At 38.0% G+C, this 16,683-nt stretch overlaps 1 protein-coding gene across 1 annotated transcript in view; it reads left to right on the forward strand.

Annotated features, from left to right (window-relative positions):
• Positions 1 to 658: 658 nt before the first annotated feature.
• Positions 659 to 16,683, forward strand: part of CD109 (CD109 molecule) — a 188,010-nt gene continuing 171,985 nt past the window's right edge. Inside the window, exons 1-2 of the mRNA XM_063442994.1 lie at positions 659 to 1,118; positions 5,886 to 6,046. Of these exons, the coding sequence (XP_063299064.1) occupies positions 1,042 to 1,118; positions 5,886 to 6,046 (238 nt within the window). The 5' untranslated portion in view covers positions 659 to 1,041. The remainder of the gene's footprint in view (positions 1,119 to 5,885; positions 6,047 to 16,683) is intronic.

Genomic DNA, 16,683 nt, shown 5'->3' on the forward strand with positions numbered 1-16,683 from the left:
TTTTGCTATATTTATGGAGACATGAGGGGCCCAGGGGGGCTAGATGGTGGTTTTAACACTATAGCATCAGGAATACATATTTGTGTTCCTGACCCTAGAGTGATCCTTTAAGGTTTAAACAATCTGGCTGGCTCAAGGGCAGACTGATACATTTAAGGAGTTGTTGAGATTGTTATTGGATTAATTTTAAAGTGGATTGTAATGCCTCTAAATACCCTCAATAAAGCTACGACCTTTCCATCCAATTAAAATGGTGTCGGTTCTTATTTATTATCTGGTATTTGGTTTGTTTCATTTATAAATATGATCATCTGAAGGACAATAAAACCACGTTTTTTGCTCAGTTATTCCTATATTGCAAATAAAAGTCATTTAACTTTTTCTGTCAGTTTATACATGAGCTGATCTGTTGTTTTTCACTTAAACACAGCGCACGTTTGCACTGCAAGCACAAGTCACACTAATCTTAATATATACACTCTGGACATTTATTTTAAAAAACTGCAGTCTCAGGAGATTCTGTGTGGAACGCTGTGGGAAATAGATCGTCAAATTCTGTGCTGTGGGAAATAGATCGTCAAAGTCTTCACTTCTGACTCATTTGTGGCCAGGGCATATTTTCCACATTAACTTACTTCACGTCTGAACGGATCAGTAAGGGTGCGGTACATACTTTGCACTGGAGTACATGGACTCACCCTACCACTCACAGCCTTCCTTCATAAGACCCAGCCAGCTGCTATATCCTTTAAACACAGGTAGTGTTGAAGCAGCAGGAAGGATACACACAGACCCTGTAATCAGCCAGTAGACACAGCCATGCTGTAGAACTGGAGTAGAAGAAAGGAGAGGGGGCAGGGCTTGCTGTACTGACTACATCAACCCCTGGCTGCTGCTGCTGTTGCTGTGACCATATTAACACAGTTTACTTCTGTCATCCAATAAGCAAGCCTTGAAGATTTAAATAAAACAACAACAAAAAAAAAAAATAGTGGACACAAGAAGACATTAAAAAAGCCTTGGAAGATTCAACAGAGCAGAATGTTGCAGCTTCTGAAGAGCCTGCTAATGTTGGCTTACATTTTGTACCTCTTGCCAACACATGCTGCTGCAGCGGGGTAGGCATTAATACCATCTATATATTTCTGTACATTGTACCTTTTCTTCTCAAACTCAAAAATATACCCGAGTAAACTGTGCAGCGTGATCATGTCAACAGAACATGTACTGTAAGTGTGCACGGTGTGCTAATTGTCTCCTTTGTAAAATGTTACTTCGAAACATCTCTAGTCTTGATATAAAGTAGCCCAATCTCCATTTACCATTTCAGTTCCTTTAGTATGAGCGGTAGATGTATGGGCATAAGTAATAAAAAGGTTAATACTGGCATTTTTTTATTGTTAGGGTATAGTTTTAGGTGAAAGAGGTTTGTGAGCTTACTGTGATATATACTGTACTTTATTTAGTGTGCAGGCTGGAGCAGACTGTTTTTGTTTTACAAATTTATAGCATACGTAGTTGAAAATGCAAAACAAAAATGTTGGAGGTTTTACTTTAAATAAAGTCCTGCATAAAATACATCATCAGGACACAAATCACTGGAAAACAAAAACAAATAGATCCCAAAACTCCCGGCATTCCATTAGTAATCCACCCTTCCCCCTATAAGCAAAATCTTTTAATGTCTTTCCCGTTGTAGTTTTAGGGCCATTAACAAAAGTGATGTGCAAAGAAAAAGCATTACAATTGTATAAACATATACACACACACTATTTAAATTCAGTGTGCTGACTCCACAGGTACAGTGAAAACATTGATACATAATAAAGCTTATGGATAAACAACTTACTTGATTTAATATGCATGTTTGAAGTTGTTTTTTAGCAACCAAAACTGTAAGAAGGCATGCAGCTTAGTTTACTGATCACTTGGTAAACTGTTGATTTCCTAGAAATAATTGTGCACTTATAAGATAAGATAGATCAAACTTTTCTCCCTAACTGTATGAATTCATAATAATGTATTTTATATTAGAATTTTAATAATAATAATAATAATAATAATATATATATATATATATATAAATATAAAAAACACAGTTGATGGATTATTGAAATAGAATACTAACATGGCACAAGGGCACATATTAGCTTCTGATCATCCAAAGGTTGGCAGATTTTAATTTGAATAAGGGATGCCTATACATGACACTATATAAAAGTGGGCTTTTATATGTCGGGATGCCTGATGAACAAATATTGCATCTTTGATCTGTATTTTAGCCAACAGAATTGTGTGTATTGCATGTTTTTATTAGAAAATAAGTTCTGTCAGATTCCACATGACCATCAAACCATTACATATATCAGTGACTGGTATGACATTGTGCCTATTGGACACTGGTCATATACATAGTATAGATATTACAGATCATTGGCACTATATATAGGTGTATGTAAGCAGTGGAGGAACTAAAGTACAGAGGGCCCTGGTGCAAGAATTTGTTTTGGGCCTCCCTCTAGCACAAGAGTGGCAAAAAGGTAGATCTCTGTCGTACAACTCCCATGATGTTATGCGAGCTGGGGATCTACCAAATGCCTGTCCTCGCAGTGTTGTAATTGTGAGCAGTGTTTGTATGCTTGAATGTAAGTATGTTTTTGTATAGAGTATGTGTGTGTGTATGTAGGGCTGTATTTGAATACACTGTTGCCATTGGAATGCAGTGGTGTACTTGTATGTAGCCAGGGCCAGACTGGCCCACCGGGATACTGGGAAATACAGACAAGCTCACTGGCACACACATGCTCACTATAGACAAGCTCACTGACAGAAAAGCTCACTGACACACACACATGCTCCCTACAGACAAGTTCATGGACACACACATGCTCACTATAGACAAGCTCACTGACACACAAGCTCATTACAGACAGTCACTGACACACACGCTCACTACAGACAAGCTCACTGTTACACACACATACTCACTACAGCTGTATAAGCTCACTGATACACAGACACATGAGTGTGTGTCAGTTAGCTTGTATGTAGTGACCGTGTGTCAGTGAGCATGTGTGTGTTTGTGAGCTTGTCTGTAGTAGTTGTGTGTCAGTGAGCTTGTCTCTAGTGAGCTGCGTATATGTGTGTACATATATACACACAAAACACAATTTTACTACAGAGAAGCTCTCTCTTTATATTATATAGACAGACACCTCTCTCTCTCTCTCTCTCTCTCTCTCTCTCTATAGATATAGATATATAGAGAGAGAGAGCTTGTCTGTAGTGAGCGTGTGTGTATAAGCTTGCATATACGTGTGTGTGTGTGTGTATATATATATATATATATATATATATATATACATACACACAGGGGTGTATCATGGTTTTGTGCTGCCCTAGGCAGGACAAAACTCAGGCGCCCCCCTCACCCCCCCCCCCCCCGCCACCCCCACCCAACCCTTCCCCCGCCTTCTAAATACACACACACTGACAGATACGCATCCATTAGCTAACTGTTAGCTAATGGATGCGTATCTGTCAGTGTGTGTGTGTGAGTGTATGAGTGTGTCTGTGTGTGAGTGTGTCTGTTAGTGAGTGTGAGTGTGTCTGTTAGTGAGTGTGTCTGTTAGTGAGTGTGTCTGTTAGTGTGTGTGTCTGTTAGTGTGTGTGTCTGTTAGTGTGTGTATGTCAGTGTGTGTGAGTGTCTGTTAGTGAGTGTGTGAGTGTGTCTGTTAGCTGCTAACAGACACACTCACACACTCACTAACAGACACACTCACACACACTGACATACACACACTAACAGACACACACAGTCAGACACACACACACACTCTAACAGACACACTCTCACACACACACACTCTAACAGACAAACAGACACACTCACACTCACTAACAGACACACACTAACAGACACACTCACACACACTAACAGACACACTCACACACACTAACAGACACACACACACACACTAACAGACACACTCACTAACAGACACACTCACACACACTAACAGACACACTCACACACACTAACAGACACACACAGTCAGACACACTCACACACACTCTCACACTCACTAACAGACACACACACACACACACTAACAGACACACTCACACACACTAACAGACACACACAGTCAGACACACTCACACACACTAACAGACACACACACACACACACTAACAGACACACTCACTAACAGACACACACTAACAGACACACTCACTCACATTAACTCTTTTTTTTTTTTATTTACCCCCCCAGCCTCTTTACCTTTGGGAATGCTGGGGGGGTTCTCCCTCTCCCTGGGGTCTAGTGGGGCTGCCCTTCTTTTAGCATACCTTTTGGCATTTGGCATTCAAATTTGTTTTGTTTTTTCACACACAAAAAAATATGACCGCTAACTCTGCCAAGTGTTTGTGGCCAAGTGGCTACTAAAAAAGACTGGACATACCCCATTTGCAATACCTTGGGTTGTCTACTGTTTCAAATGGTATGCCATCATGGCGGTAATTCTCATTCCTGGGCTACCATACGCTCTCAAAGGCAACATAACAAATCTGGTGAATTTCAATGTGAAACAAAATGAGAACTGTAACATGCTATATTTGACCCTGTAACTTCCCAAAACATCATAAAACCTGTACATAGGGGGTACTGTTTTACACACGAGACATCACTGAATACAATATGTATATTTTATTGCAGTAAAAGCAAACCGTATTATGACATTCACAGTTAAAATGTCATGCAGAACAAAAAAAAAATTTGTAAAATCTCACTCACTTTTTTTATATTTTATTCCTATTAAATTATGTTTCATAAATAAATATTTAATGCTAAATGAGAGCCCTATTTCTCCTGAATAAAATGATACATAATAAGTGTGTGTGCACTTAAAGGGACACTATAATCACCAAAACAACTACAGCTTATTGAATTTGTTGTGGTGAGTAGAATCATTACCTTCAGGCTTTTTGCTGTAAGCACTGTCTTTTCAGAGAAAATGCAGTGTCTACATTACATCCTAGCGATAAATTTACTGGCCACTCCTTAGATAGCTGTTAGAGACCCTTCCTGGGTCATGGCTGCCTAAAATGCATCCAAACATTCAGTGTCTCCTCCCTCTGCATGCAGACACTGAACTTTCATCATAGAGATTCATTGATTCAATTCATCTCTATGAGGAGATGCTGATTGACCAGGGCTGTGTTTGAATCATGCTGGCTCTGCCCCTGATCTGCCTCCTTGTCAGTCTCAGCCAATCCTATGGGGAAGCATTGTGAATGGATCAGGCTACCACTTCTGATGATGTCAGCAGACTGCCTGTCACCGCTTCAGGCTTGAATACAGTTAGATTTTTACTATATTTATGGAGGCATAAGGGTTCCAGGAGGGCTAAATGGTGGTTTTAACACTATAGGGTCAGGAATACATGTTTGTGTTCCTGATCCTATAGTGATCCTTTAATATAAAAGAGGTGAATTACGGTTTAACAGACATATAGTCAAATTCCATTTGATTTAGTCCTTAATGCAACAAGTGGTTATTAAGAGATGATGATTGGCCAGGGTGGCATTTGGACCTACCCCCAGCCTGCCTCCTTGGCTGAGATTATCAGAATTGACAATCTTAGCCAATCTAATGCTTTCCTATGGGAAAGCATTGTGATTGGCTGAGATCATCACTGTGAAGGAGGCAGATCAGGGGCAGACTCAGCACCAGCAAACTGGAATAAAGGTAAACTATTACTATATTTAGGTGAGCTAGGGTAGCTAGATAGCGATTTTAACACTATACTGTCAGGAATACATGTATGTGTTCCTGACCCTATAGCGTTCATTTAACTAACATGTTTGTTATGTTGCAATAGGCCTTCATTTCTGATCACTGCTCCTATGGATATCCGTCCTGCAATGAATCTAGCATTAGGGATTGATTTGCTACCAGAAAGCCCATCTGTCGTAAAAGTGGAAGCAGAAATTCTGAAAGATAATATGACAATTGTTGGAGGAGAAGGACTATTCAAAAAAGGTGGGTACATTTTTATACTTTGAATTTGTCATATAGTGATACATGTTTCTAGTGTCATAGAGAAAAAAATAATGAATATCTTGTGTTGCATATTGTGAACTATTTAGTAGTTTGATGTGTACTACTATCTTCAACTATCCTTTTCATTGTTAAAAAGTTTAGGTCTAAAACCAAAGAAAAGAAAAGTGAGTAAGAACTAGGAGAAAGATAGTGACTGACAACTCCTCATTTTCAGCAAAAACAAAATTAGATGACAAAAAATGTAATATGGTGTACTAATGGTGAAAGGCCTCCAACCTTTTAGAAGGTTGGAAGATCAATAATGAACATACATAATATTCATTCTAAAATGCACACATGCTATTGTGGATTTGATAGTGACTTGGTATTATTTATAGAACAAAATAGAATAAAATAAATTTAATAAAATTATATTCTACTATGCAAAACATTATTAAAGTATCACACATATATATGACTGAACCACTCAATATTCTTAAATGAAGAATCCACACCATGTTACGTCTCTGGCTCAGAAATAATTTGCATATACAATTTCACGCAATATCTGTTCAGTGGTGGCTCTAGATTTTGCAAAGCCTTAGGCCAGGCACAGGCAACTTTCAGCACTTCAGATGTTTTGGACTACACTTCCTTTGATGTTTTGCCAGCATTATGGAGGATGTAGTCCACAACATCTGGAGTGCCGAACGTTGACTATCCCTGCCTTAGGCAATACTCAAACTAGAGGCCCCCACCAACACCCAAAGTGAAAAAGAAATTGTGTTTGCATTGTGTGTGTGTAAGGAGCTGTAGTTATATTAAAGGGTGGGCTTGAAGCGATGGATACAGAAAGCTAGTCTCTGTATTCATTGTTTAGAGTCTTGCATTCCCTGACTGTAGTTACGGCATAATTTAAAATGAAATTAATTTGCAAATAAACACATTTAATTTGAACTTATGCTAATCGTATATACGGAGTATGGTTGCATAACCTGGCAGTTGTATATATATAAGTTCCAGTGAGAATTGGTTTATTGGAAAAAAAAATAATTTTTGTTGGGCAAATCAATTACCAAATAATAGAGTCAGAGATAAGAAAACAGTGTTATAGACATTTCCCCACATTCTATAAACCTTTCAAGATGCCAAAATACCACAGTTTTGCAGTATGCAATGATACCTTTTTTATTGGACTAACATAATATTTCAAAGACAAGCTTTTGAGAGTTTTCCTCTCTTCCTCAGGTCTGAAGCAATACTGCAGCAGTATTGCTTCAGACCTGAGGAAGAGGGGAAAACTCTTGAAATTTCGAGCTGTTAAGTCGAATAATAACCAGGAACTCATATATACGGCTAATTAACCTACTAACTACAGGTATAAAACAAAATATTATAATGTCTAGCTCTTTTGATATAGCACATAACAAGATGTATGGTAACGATCACAAGTATTATTTTTTGTAGATCAAGATTAGTGCCTTTATAATCAATCTCTTTAAGGTGCATGAGTGAATTGGAGGGATTATAGCTTGATGAATTTGACATCCATTACTATCCCTTTCTTCTTGTCCATCTGGACATCAAACCAATACACAGAAAATGGAATAACGTTCACCACATATAACTAATGGAAATAATGTCATCTTTCATTTTGAGCACCATACATTTTACAGCCGCTCGACTACTAATTACATTAATCTTGGCTATTTATATCTCTCAGTTTATCAAGTTGCGATAGAATTTTGTGGCAATGAAAGATGGGGAGAGGGCTTCTTTACATGTGTGTGAAGGGTTATAACCATATGGATACCATATCCATATACATGGAATGGGATAATAAAAAATTTTTTGCACATGATTAATGGAAATATATCATTCTCTTCATCTTATTTGAATACTATACATTTGAAGCTGTTACTTTACAGCCAATTACATTAATCTTGGCTATTTACATTTATTAGCATTTCAAGTTGCGATAGAAACTTGTAACAGAAAAAGACAAGGATCATGTTTCTTTACATATAGAACGTGTGTCAAAGGTTAAAACTGCAAGTGAGCAGAGCCCTACCCCCTTTTTCTCACTAACCGATTGGTGAAGGTTGGCCTCCTGAAGGTCCAATCACTGATACAGGCGCCTTTTTTAAACCACTGGAAGAGCCTTAACGGTGAAACGCGCATCGGGTCTAATACACCCTGTTACAAATTATTCTGCAAATGATATTTTTCTCATTTACCTAAATAATTGATGTAAATAACAGTCAGCATAATTCTCATGTTATCAACTATTAAGAGTACAATTCAAATTTTATTGAATAAACCTCCTAATGATAACAGTATTTTTTTAAACATAAAAAACTTACAATGCACTGTTCCAAATAATTACACACAGTAAGTTTCAAAACACTTTATAGGTTGTAAAGAACTGAAAAGTGTCATTTGTTGTGTTTGCAGCATATTTACTGAAATCAAAAGCTATTTCAATCAAACTTATAACAACATTTTAACTTTTTAAACATTTTAACAGGTCACGTTACATTTTAACATAGGACCCCTTATTTGATAGCAGCTTCACAAGTCTTGCATCCATTGAACTTGTGAGTTTTTGGACAGTTTTTGCTTAAATTTGTTTTTAAGATGTCAGAATAGCCTTCCAGAGCTGCTGTTTGGATGTAAACTGCCTCCAACCCTCATAGATCTTTTGCTTGAGGATGCTCCAAAGGTTCTCAATAGGATTGAGGTCAGGGGAGGATGGAGACCACACCATGATTTTCTCTCCTTTTATCCCCATAGCAGCCATTGATGCAGAGGTATTCTTTGCAGCATGAGATGGTGCATTGTCATGCATGGAGATGCTTTTATTACAGAAAGCATAGTTCTTCCTTCTGTACCAGGTAAGAAAGTGGTCAGTCAGAAACTCCACATACTTTGCAGAGGTCATTTTTACACCTTTGGGGACCCTAAAGGGGCTGACTAGCTCTCTTCCCATGATTCCGGCCCAAAACATGACTCCACCATCGCCTTGCTGACGTCGCTGCCTTGTTGGAACAGGGTGGCCGTCCACCAACCATCCACTACTCCATCCATCTGGACCATCCAGGGTTGCATGGCACTCATCAGTGAACAGGACTGTTTGAAAATTAGTCTTTGTGTATTTTTCTGCCCAATGCAGCCATTTCTGCTTGTGAGCATTGGTTAGTGGTGGACGAATAGAAGGTTTATGCACAGTTGCAAGACTCTGGAGGACTCTACACCTTGATGTCCGTGGGACTCCAGAGGCACCAGCAGCTTCAAATATCTGTTTGCTGCTATGTAATGGTATTTTAGCAGCTGCTCTCTTGATCCGATGCATTGATCTGGCAGAAATCTTCCTCAATGTGCATTTATCTGCACTAACCCGTCTGTGCTCTGAATCAGCCACAAATCTCTTAATAGTGCGATGATCACGCTTAAGTTTTCATGAAATATCTAATGTTTTCATACCTCGTCCGAGGCATTGAACTATTTCACTCTTTTCGGCAGCAGAGAGATCCCTTTTCTTCCCCATATTGCATGAAAATGGTGCTCTGCTTAATAATGTGGAACACCCTCCTTTAGTAGTTTTTCCTTAAATTGGGCTCACTGGGCAATCTAATTATCACAGGTGTTCGAGATTGTTTTCAGTGATCAAAAGAGCCCTGAGACACAATGTCATCCATGAGTTAAACTGAAAAACAAAATATTTAATCTTTGTGACACTTAACCCCTTAAAAGACTACAGTTAGTCCCCCTGCTGGCAATGCACCAGGCAGCTAACACGGCCATGTGATTGTGAAGTCCTCGCAAGGACCTCACTCCCACATGGCTGGGGGGGCTGAAGAATGATGGAGGTGCCGCTGGGGCTCCCTGGGAGTCCTCCCAACCGCGATCGCCAGCGTGGGATCGCCGGCGATCGAGTAAGTAAAAAAAACAAAAAACGGAGGGCGTATTATAACGCCCTGCGGCGATTAGAGCCGCAAAGAATAGGGCATAAAAGTACGCCCTCCGTTTTTTTTTTTTTTACTTACCCGGTCGCCGGCGATCCCACGCTGGCGATCCCATTTGGGAGGACTCCCAGGGAGCCCCCGCGGCACCTCCGTCATTCTTCAGCCCCCCCAGCCATGTGGGAGTGAGGTCCTTGCGAGGACTTCACAATCACATGGCCGTGTTAGCTGCCTGGTGCATTGCCAGCAGGGGGACTAATTGTAGTGACAGTTAGTCCCCCTGCTGGCTGGAAATAAAATAAATGAAATTAATATAAGTGTAAAAAAAAAAAATATATATATATACTTAGATCATATAAATATATTATATATATATATATATATATGATCTAAGTATATATATACACATATACATACACAAACATACACTGTCTAGGTGTATTTTACTATTAATATATATATAATTATATTTATATATTAATATCAAATTACACGTAGACTGATACTGATTAAATATATATATAATTATTGTTATATATATATTTATATATAATATAAAAAAATATGTAAATACGTTAAAAAATAACATTACAAAAATATTTAAAACTAAATAATTAAAAAAATATATAGATGTGTGTTATTCCGTTCTAACTGTATTGTGATATTAATATATATATTTATATCAAAATACACGTAGAACGAAATAATATATATATATCTATATACATAAATATATACGTATATATCACTATATATATACCTATATATAAATAAAAATATTTAAAAAATATATATATATATATATACACACATACGTATATATATATATATATATATATATATATATATATATATGTATATATATATATATATATATATATATATATATATATATACATATATTAATTCTATATATATATATTTATGTAATATTTTTACATAATTAGGTATCTTAATTAATTACAATTAGCGGGACCTGGCTGACAACCCATGCCTATAACTTTCCAAGAAACCATAAAACCTGTACATGGGGGGTACTGTTTTACTCGGGAGACTTCACTAAACACAAATATTCGTGTTTCAAAACAGTATTAGAACGATGATATCGCCAGTAAAATTTACGTTTTTTTGCATTTTTCACACACAAACAGCACTTACACGGACGATATTATTGCTGTGATATGTTTTACTGTTTTGAAACACAAATATTTGTGTTCAGCGAAGTCTCCCGAGTACAACAGTACCCCTCATGTACAGGTTTTATGGTGTTTTCAAAAGTTACAGCGTCAGATCTAAGGCTTGTGTTTCATTTTTTTCACATAAAAATTCGCAAGATTGGTTACATTTGCAAAAGTAGACAACCCAAGGTATTGCTAATGGGGTATGTCCAGTCTTTTTTAGTAGCCACTTAGTCACAAACAGTGGCCAAATTTGGCGGTTTTTGCATTTTTCACACACAAATACTAACGCAAAAGAAGGGAGGAGGGTATTTAGAATTTTTAAGGGGTGCCCTCAAAGGCACAACAGAGTAGGGAATTTCACTACCTGCAGGATACGTTCACCACTCTGTTCCTTATCTGTTACGACTCTCCTCCTGGCTAATATAATATGAAACAAATGTAACATTTACATTTTGTTACATTTTGGTTTCATATAACTTTGTATGGTGTGACAACTAATCTTTTTCTATTTGTATATATTTGTAGCTTTTTGTTCTATGTATATTTCACATAGATTTGTTACACTCATTATTTTTTGGGATCACTGTATTAGTTTAGATTTTAATTTTTGATATAGTTTTGTTAAATAGAAAATTGGAACTCAGATTAATTGATCATAGTCCTCATAAGGATTAACTAATCTCTTTAGGATTCTCTTTGTCCTATTTCTTGGATATTAATTTTATTCATGATAAGATTTCCAAGAATATTTTAATTAATACATTAAAAGTGATGTTTTATTTATTTATTATTTGGGTTACTCTTTGCCACCAACAATTTACCTTCTAAATGGTTTTCCCAGGTATTCCTACCTTTGTCATATGGTATGAGAGTTATACTCCCTTTCAGAGAATGCTGATTTTATTTGTAGGTTATGTATCTGGGGGGATTGTTAAAACTCACTTTTTCTAAAATCCGAAATAAATCTCATAACTTTCTCTAGGCTGCAGAATTAGCAAAATAAAGGCAGAAAAAAATATATCTCACTAATAAATAGTTTGTCACAGTGCTTTTTAATTCTTTCAATCTGGGCTCAGTGCTCCATTCAGTTCAGCACATGCATGCCAGAATTCTGTTCAACTCAATTACGGGACCTCAGAATATCCCTATGTATAAAAATAGAAGCATTCCCTCAAATACATTTAAAATCCAAATTATTATTATTTTTTTTTCCACAAAATTATCACAAACAAGACTTGTCACTACAAAGGCGATAAGAGATACAAAATGAAAGAATCCAAAACATTAAACCATTACAGCAAATCTTCCATTCCTGGCTAATCATGGCAGCATCACTTATGGGTAGCTCCGCCCCTAAACAGGAACAGGACTGGAAAGATTCAACCAATCTGAACAAGACTGAAGACATAAAAGGTCCCTCCTACTTCTACCCCACAGTCTTTTTTTGTCCTTTTAGGACAAACAGGAACATTTTATTTTGTGACCACCTTCACATGTGTACCATGGGCTTTCAGATAAAGTTCAGCCTCTCTTCATCTGCAGTAATCAGCCTGCATGGACAGGACTAACTGAGTTAGGTACAGAATATTATCTGTACTGTACTGTGAGAATTTGGATACGTCCTTTATGCAGAGTTTGGGCTAATCATATTTCTATTGGATGTGGGGTCGGCTGTTGCCTTAAAAATTCCCCTTGCCGCATCATTACCCTTCATGACCTGTTTGAAAAAAAAACTTTGGAGAAGCCTGGGTAAGTGGTCATTATATTTATTTTTCTTCTTTTCCCCTTCCTTTATCACTGATGTTATATATTTAGCTCTTTCTTACCTGGGAGTTTTCTCTCTGTTTTCATCAGCTCGGCGCCTCTCTCCTTAGTATGTTCCTGCCGATGGCTGTGCGCAGTAGCATCATCGTCCGTTTTTCCATCAGCGCATGCGCTAACTAGCTTTTGCGCTTAAAGTGATATCGCACCTAAACTTAAAACATCAAAATCCTTAAAAAGATTTGAAGTTAGCTACTGAATTTTGCTCAGAAGCTTCCCTGGATGTTAGCAAGATGGTAGCTAAAAGCATGGCTCTTTCCATGGCCTCAAGAAGAGGGTTATGGCTACACTCTTGGGGAGCAGATTATGCTTAAAGGCCTCCCTATGTGCTCTCCCTTTTCAAGGTGACTTGCTGTTTGTAAAAGTACTGGAGAATGCCATTCACAAAGCAGCTGATAGAAAAAAGGCTTTTCTCCCTCAAGGCAAAAGAAGATTCGGTGCATCTTCCTGGAAAGACAAGAAGTTCAATACATTAAAAGTGATGTTTAATGTATTGCTAATATTGGATCCTTTTGGGACAGTAGAGCACATAGGCCTGGAAGGGAATATTCCAGGAATGCTAACTGGAGAAGTTATCAATCAACCTCATCTAAACCAGCTAGGCAAAGAGGATCTAGATATCAACGAATAATAGCTTCTGAACATTTGCAGGTCCTGCAAGGTGTTATAAGAGGCAGACTGCTCCTCTTCTATTCGGTTTGGGCCAAAAACATTCAAGATTCCCGTGTTCTTTCAATTCTAAGGGAAGGTTACAAGAACAAATTCAACTATTTCCCAACAAAGAGGGTCTTCATTCGTTCACGGGTAGCCAAAGAGTAAAAAGAAATAGCTATGAAGGACTGTATTTCACAGCTACTGGAGAATCGGGTGATAGAAGAAGTTCCTTGCGAAGAACGTTTCAGCGGCCATTACTCTACCATAGAAATGAAATGAAGGCTAATATTGGATCTCAAGACCTTGAATACAAAGTTGAAAACAAGAACATTCAAGATGGAGTCTATCGCTACTATTCTTCCAAATATAATGACTGGAGACTGGATGACGTCTATCGATCTAAGAGACGCCTCTTATCAGATCCCCATTCACAACAATCATCGCCGGTTCCTGAGATTTTGGATCTCAGGAAAACATAACCAATTCAAGGGTCTTCCTTTCGGATTAAAGTGGTACTGTCATGCCGAACTTACCTTTCTTTAATTGATTCCTCTTCTCTCTCTCTGTCATGATCTGTTCTTCATTTCTTCTGGTCTGCTCTAGTTTTCTTTAAAACATAAGACAAAGTAGGGACTGCTTGTCTTATGGTGGTTTCCTACATCTGACCATCTCAGTCCAGCTGAGGAGCAAAGTGTGCTTCGTTTCCGGTGGTTAGAGCAATTGGCTGCTCACTGTTAAAAAAAACAAAAACCCTGGTATCCCCCTATCCAAGCCCCCACCCATGCCGCACGAGTGGGGGCCCTAAATAATAATGGGGGGGGGACCTATTGGCCCCCCCACCCCCACCCCTGAGCGGCAGGTGGGGGCCCTAAATAACAATGAGGAGGGCCCTATTATCCTCACCCCGGTCCCCACCCCTGAGCGGCGGGTGGGGGCCCTAAATAACAATGAGGGGGGACCTACACGCTGTTTCAAATTATTATACAAATTCTATTTAAGTGTCACAAAGATTAAATATTTTGTTTTTCAGTTTAACTCATGGATGGAAACCAGATGGTGAAATATTATTTGAGTGGGGAGAACACACCACATCAAACAATACCCACTCAAATAATATTTCACCATCTGGTTTGCATGTTACTGTGTTAAGTTAGAGGTACTAACCCGAGTGGTGAGCAGCTTTTTTAAACTTTTGATGTAAATTAATCTTAAGCGCCTTACATTGACACAGCACATTTAGTTTATAACTCATGGATGGCATTGTGTCTCAGGGCTCTTTTGATCACTGAAAAACAATCACGGACACCTGTGATAATTAGATTGTCAGGTGAGCCCAATTTAAGGAAAAACTACTAAAGGAGGGTGTTCCACATTATTAAGCAGAGCACTATTTTCATGCAATATGGGGAAGACAAAGTATCTCTCTGCTGCCGAAAAGAGTGAAATAGTTCAATGCCTTGGACAAAGTATGAAAACTTTAGATATTTCATGAACCAATTTAAGCCAACCAATCAGAGTGCTCTGACAGGTAAATGAAGAGACTGACAGGTAAGTTTCTAAATTTATCTGTAACAGCATTCTGATTGGTTGGCTTGAAATCCAACCTATCAGAGTGCTCTGTGTCATTTTACACAGCGTGGGAAAATTCCAAAGAATTTTCCCATGCTGTATAAAATGACAGCACCCTGATCTCTGATTGGTTGGATTTCAATCCAACCAATCAGAGTGTTATGAGTCATTTTACACAGCGTGTGGACTTTTTATATCAGCATCACATAATAATAGCATGTGCTGTCATACATGCTCTCCAATAATCTTTTATTTGTGGTACACCAAAACCACCCTTATTGGCCTTCAAAGTCAAGCGGTTAACACAAGTTTGGAGGATATTTCTCAAACCAGGTAAGTTTATTAAAAACTGTCTGCACCAATCCCAACCAACTGTCTGGGGAGGTCAATGGGAACATACATAAAAGATATATCCATTTCTTTAAAATACAAGTTTTGAAAATATAATTTCTCCTCCACCTCAATACGTTTCCATTCTTTTAGCTTTTTACTGGTATACTTTAGCAGTGGTAAAAAGATGATTTCAATTGTTTTTGAAAACGAATTTCTAGTCTCAACCCCAAAGCAGCTGATTGCGTTTTTAGTGTAGTCAAATGATGAGGATTTACCCAAATTCACTTTATATCCTGAATATAATGAAAACTCCTCGCTATTCATCATCAATTAATCTATATCATTTTGGGAATCACTTAATGTACTAAGTCATCAGCATAAATGATAATTTTACCCCTCTCTCTCAATACAGAGAAGACTTTGATTCATCTATTGTCCCTGATTGCCACCGCCAAGGGTTCCCCACAAGATGTATCAGTAGGGAAAGCAGACAAACCTGTCTGGTACCATTTTTTTAATTAAACCATTGTGAGATAAAACCACTCCCACCACTCCAGCCATGGATGAATACATATAAGCCATTATAGAAGTTACAATAGGTCAAAAATGTCTAACACATGACCGAGTAATTCCCACCTGACCCTTTTGAAAGCCTTCTTAGCATTCAGCATCCAGTGGGACACATGTCCCCGATAAGCCACATCCACAATATCTATCAGTCTTCTGAGGTTATGACCAGGAGATCTACTAGAAACAAATCCTATCAGCCCCAGCCACCCTCCTGCCCAGATAAGGTAAGAAACAGGAGGGTGGCTGAAAAATGAGCTGTGTGTGTGTGTCTGTATGCATGCATGTCTGTCAGTATGTATGTATATATGTCAGTATCAATGTATGTCTGGATGAATGTATTGTATGTCTGTATGTATGTCTGCATGTCATTATGAATGTATGGATGTGTGTATGGATGTCAGTGTCTGTATGCATGTATGTCAGTATGTATATATGTCTGTATGTCTGTCACTATGTATGTATGTATGTATTCCAGTATCAATGTCTGTATGTCATTATGAATGTATGTCTGTGTGTGTGTATGTCTGTATGTATGCGTGTATGGATG

This window comes from Pelobates fuscus, chromosome 2, assembly GCF_036172605.1.
Source record: "Pelobates fuscus isolate aPelFus1 chromosome 2, aPelFus1.pri, whole genome shotgun sequence".
Lineage (NCBI taxonomy): Eukaryota > Metazoa > Chordata > Amphibia > Anura > Pelobatidae > Pelobates > Pelobates fuscus.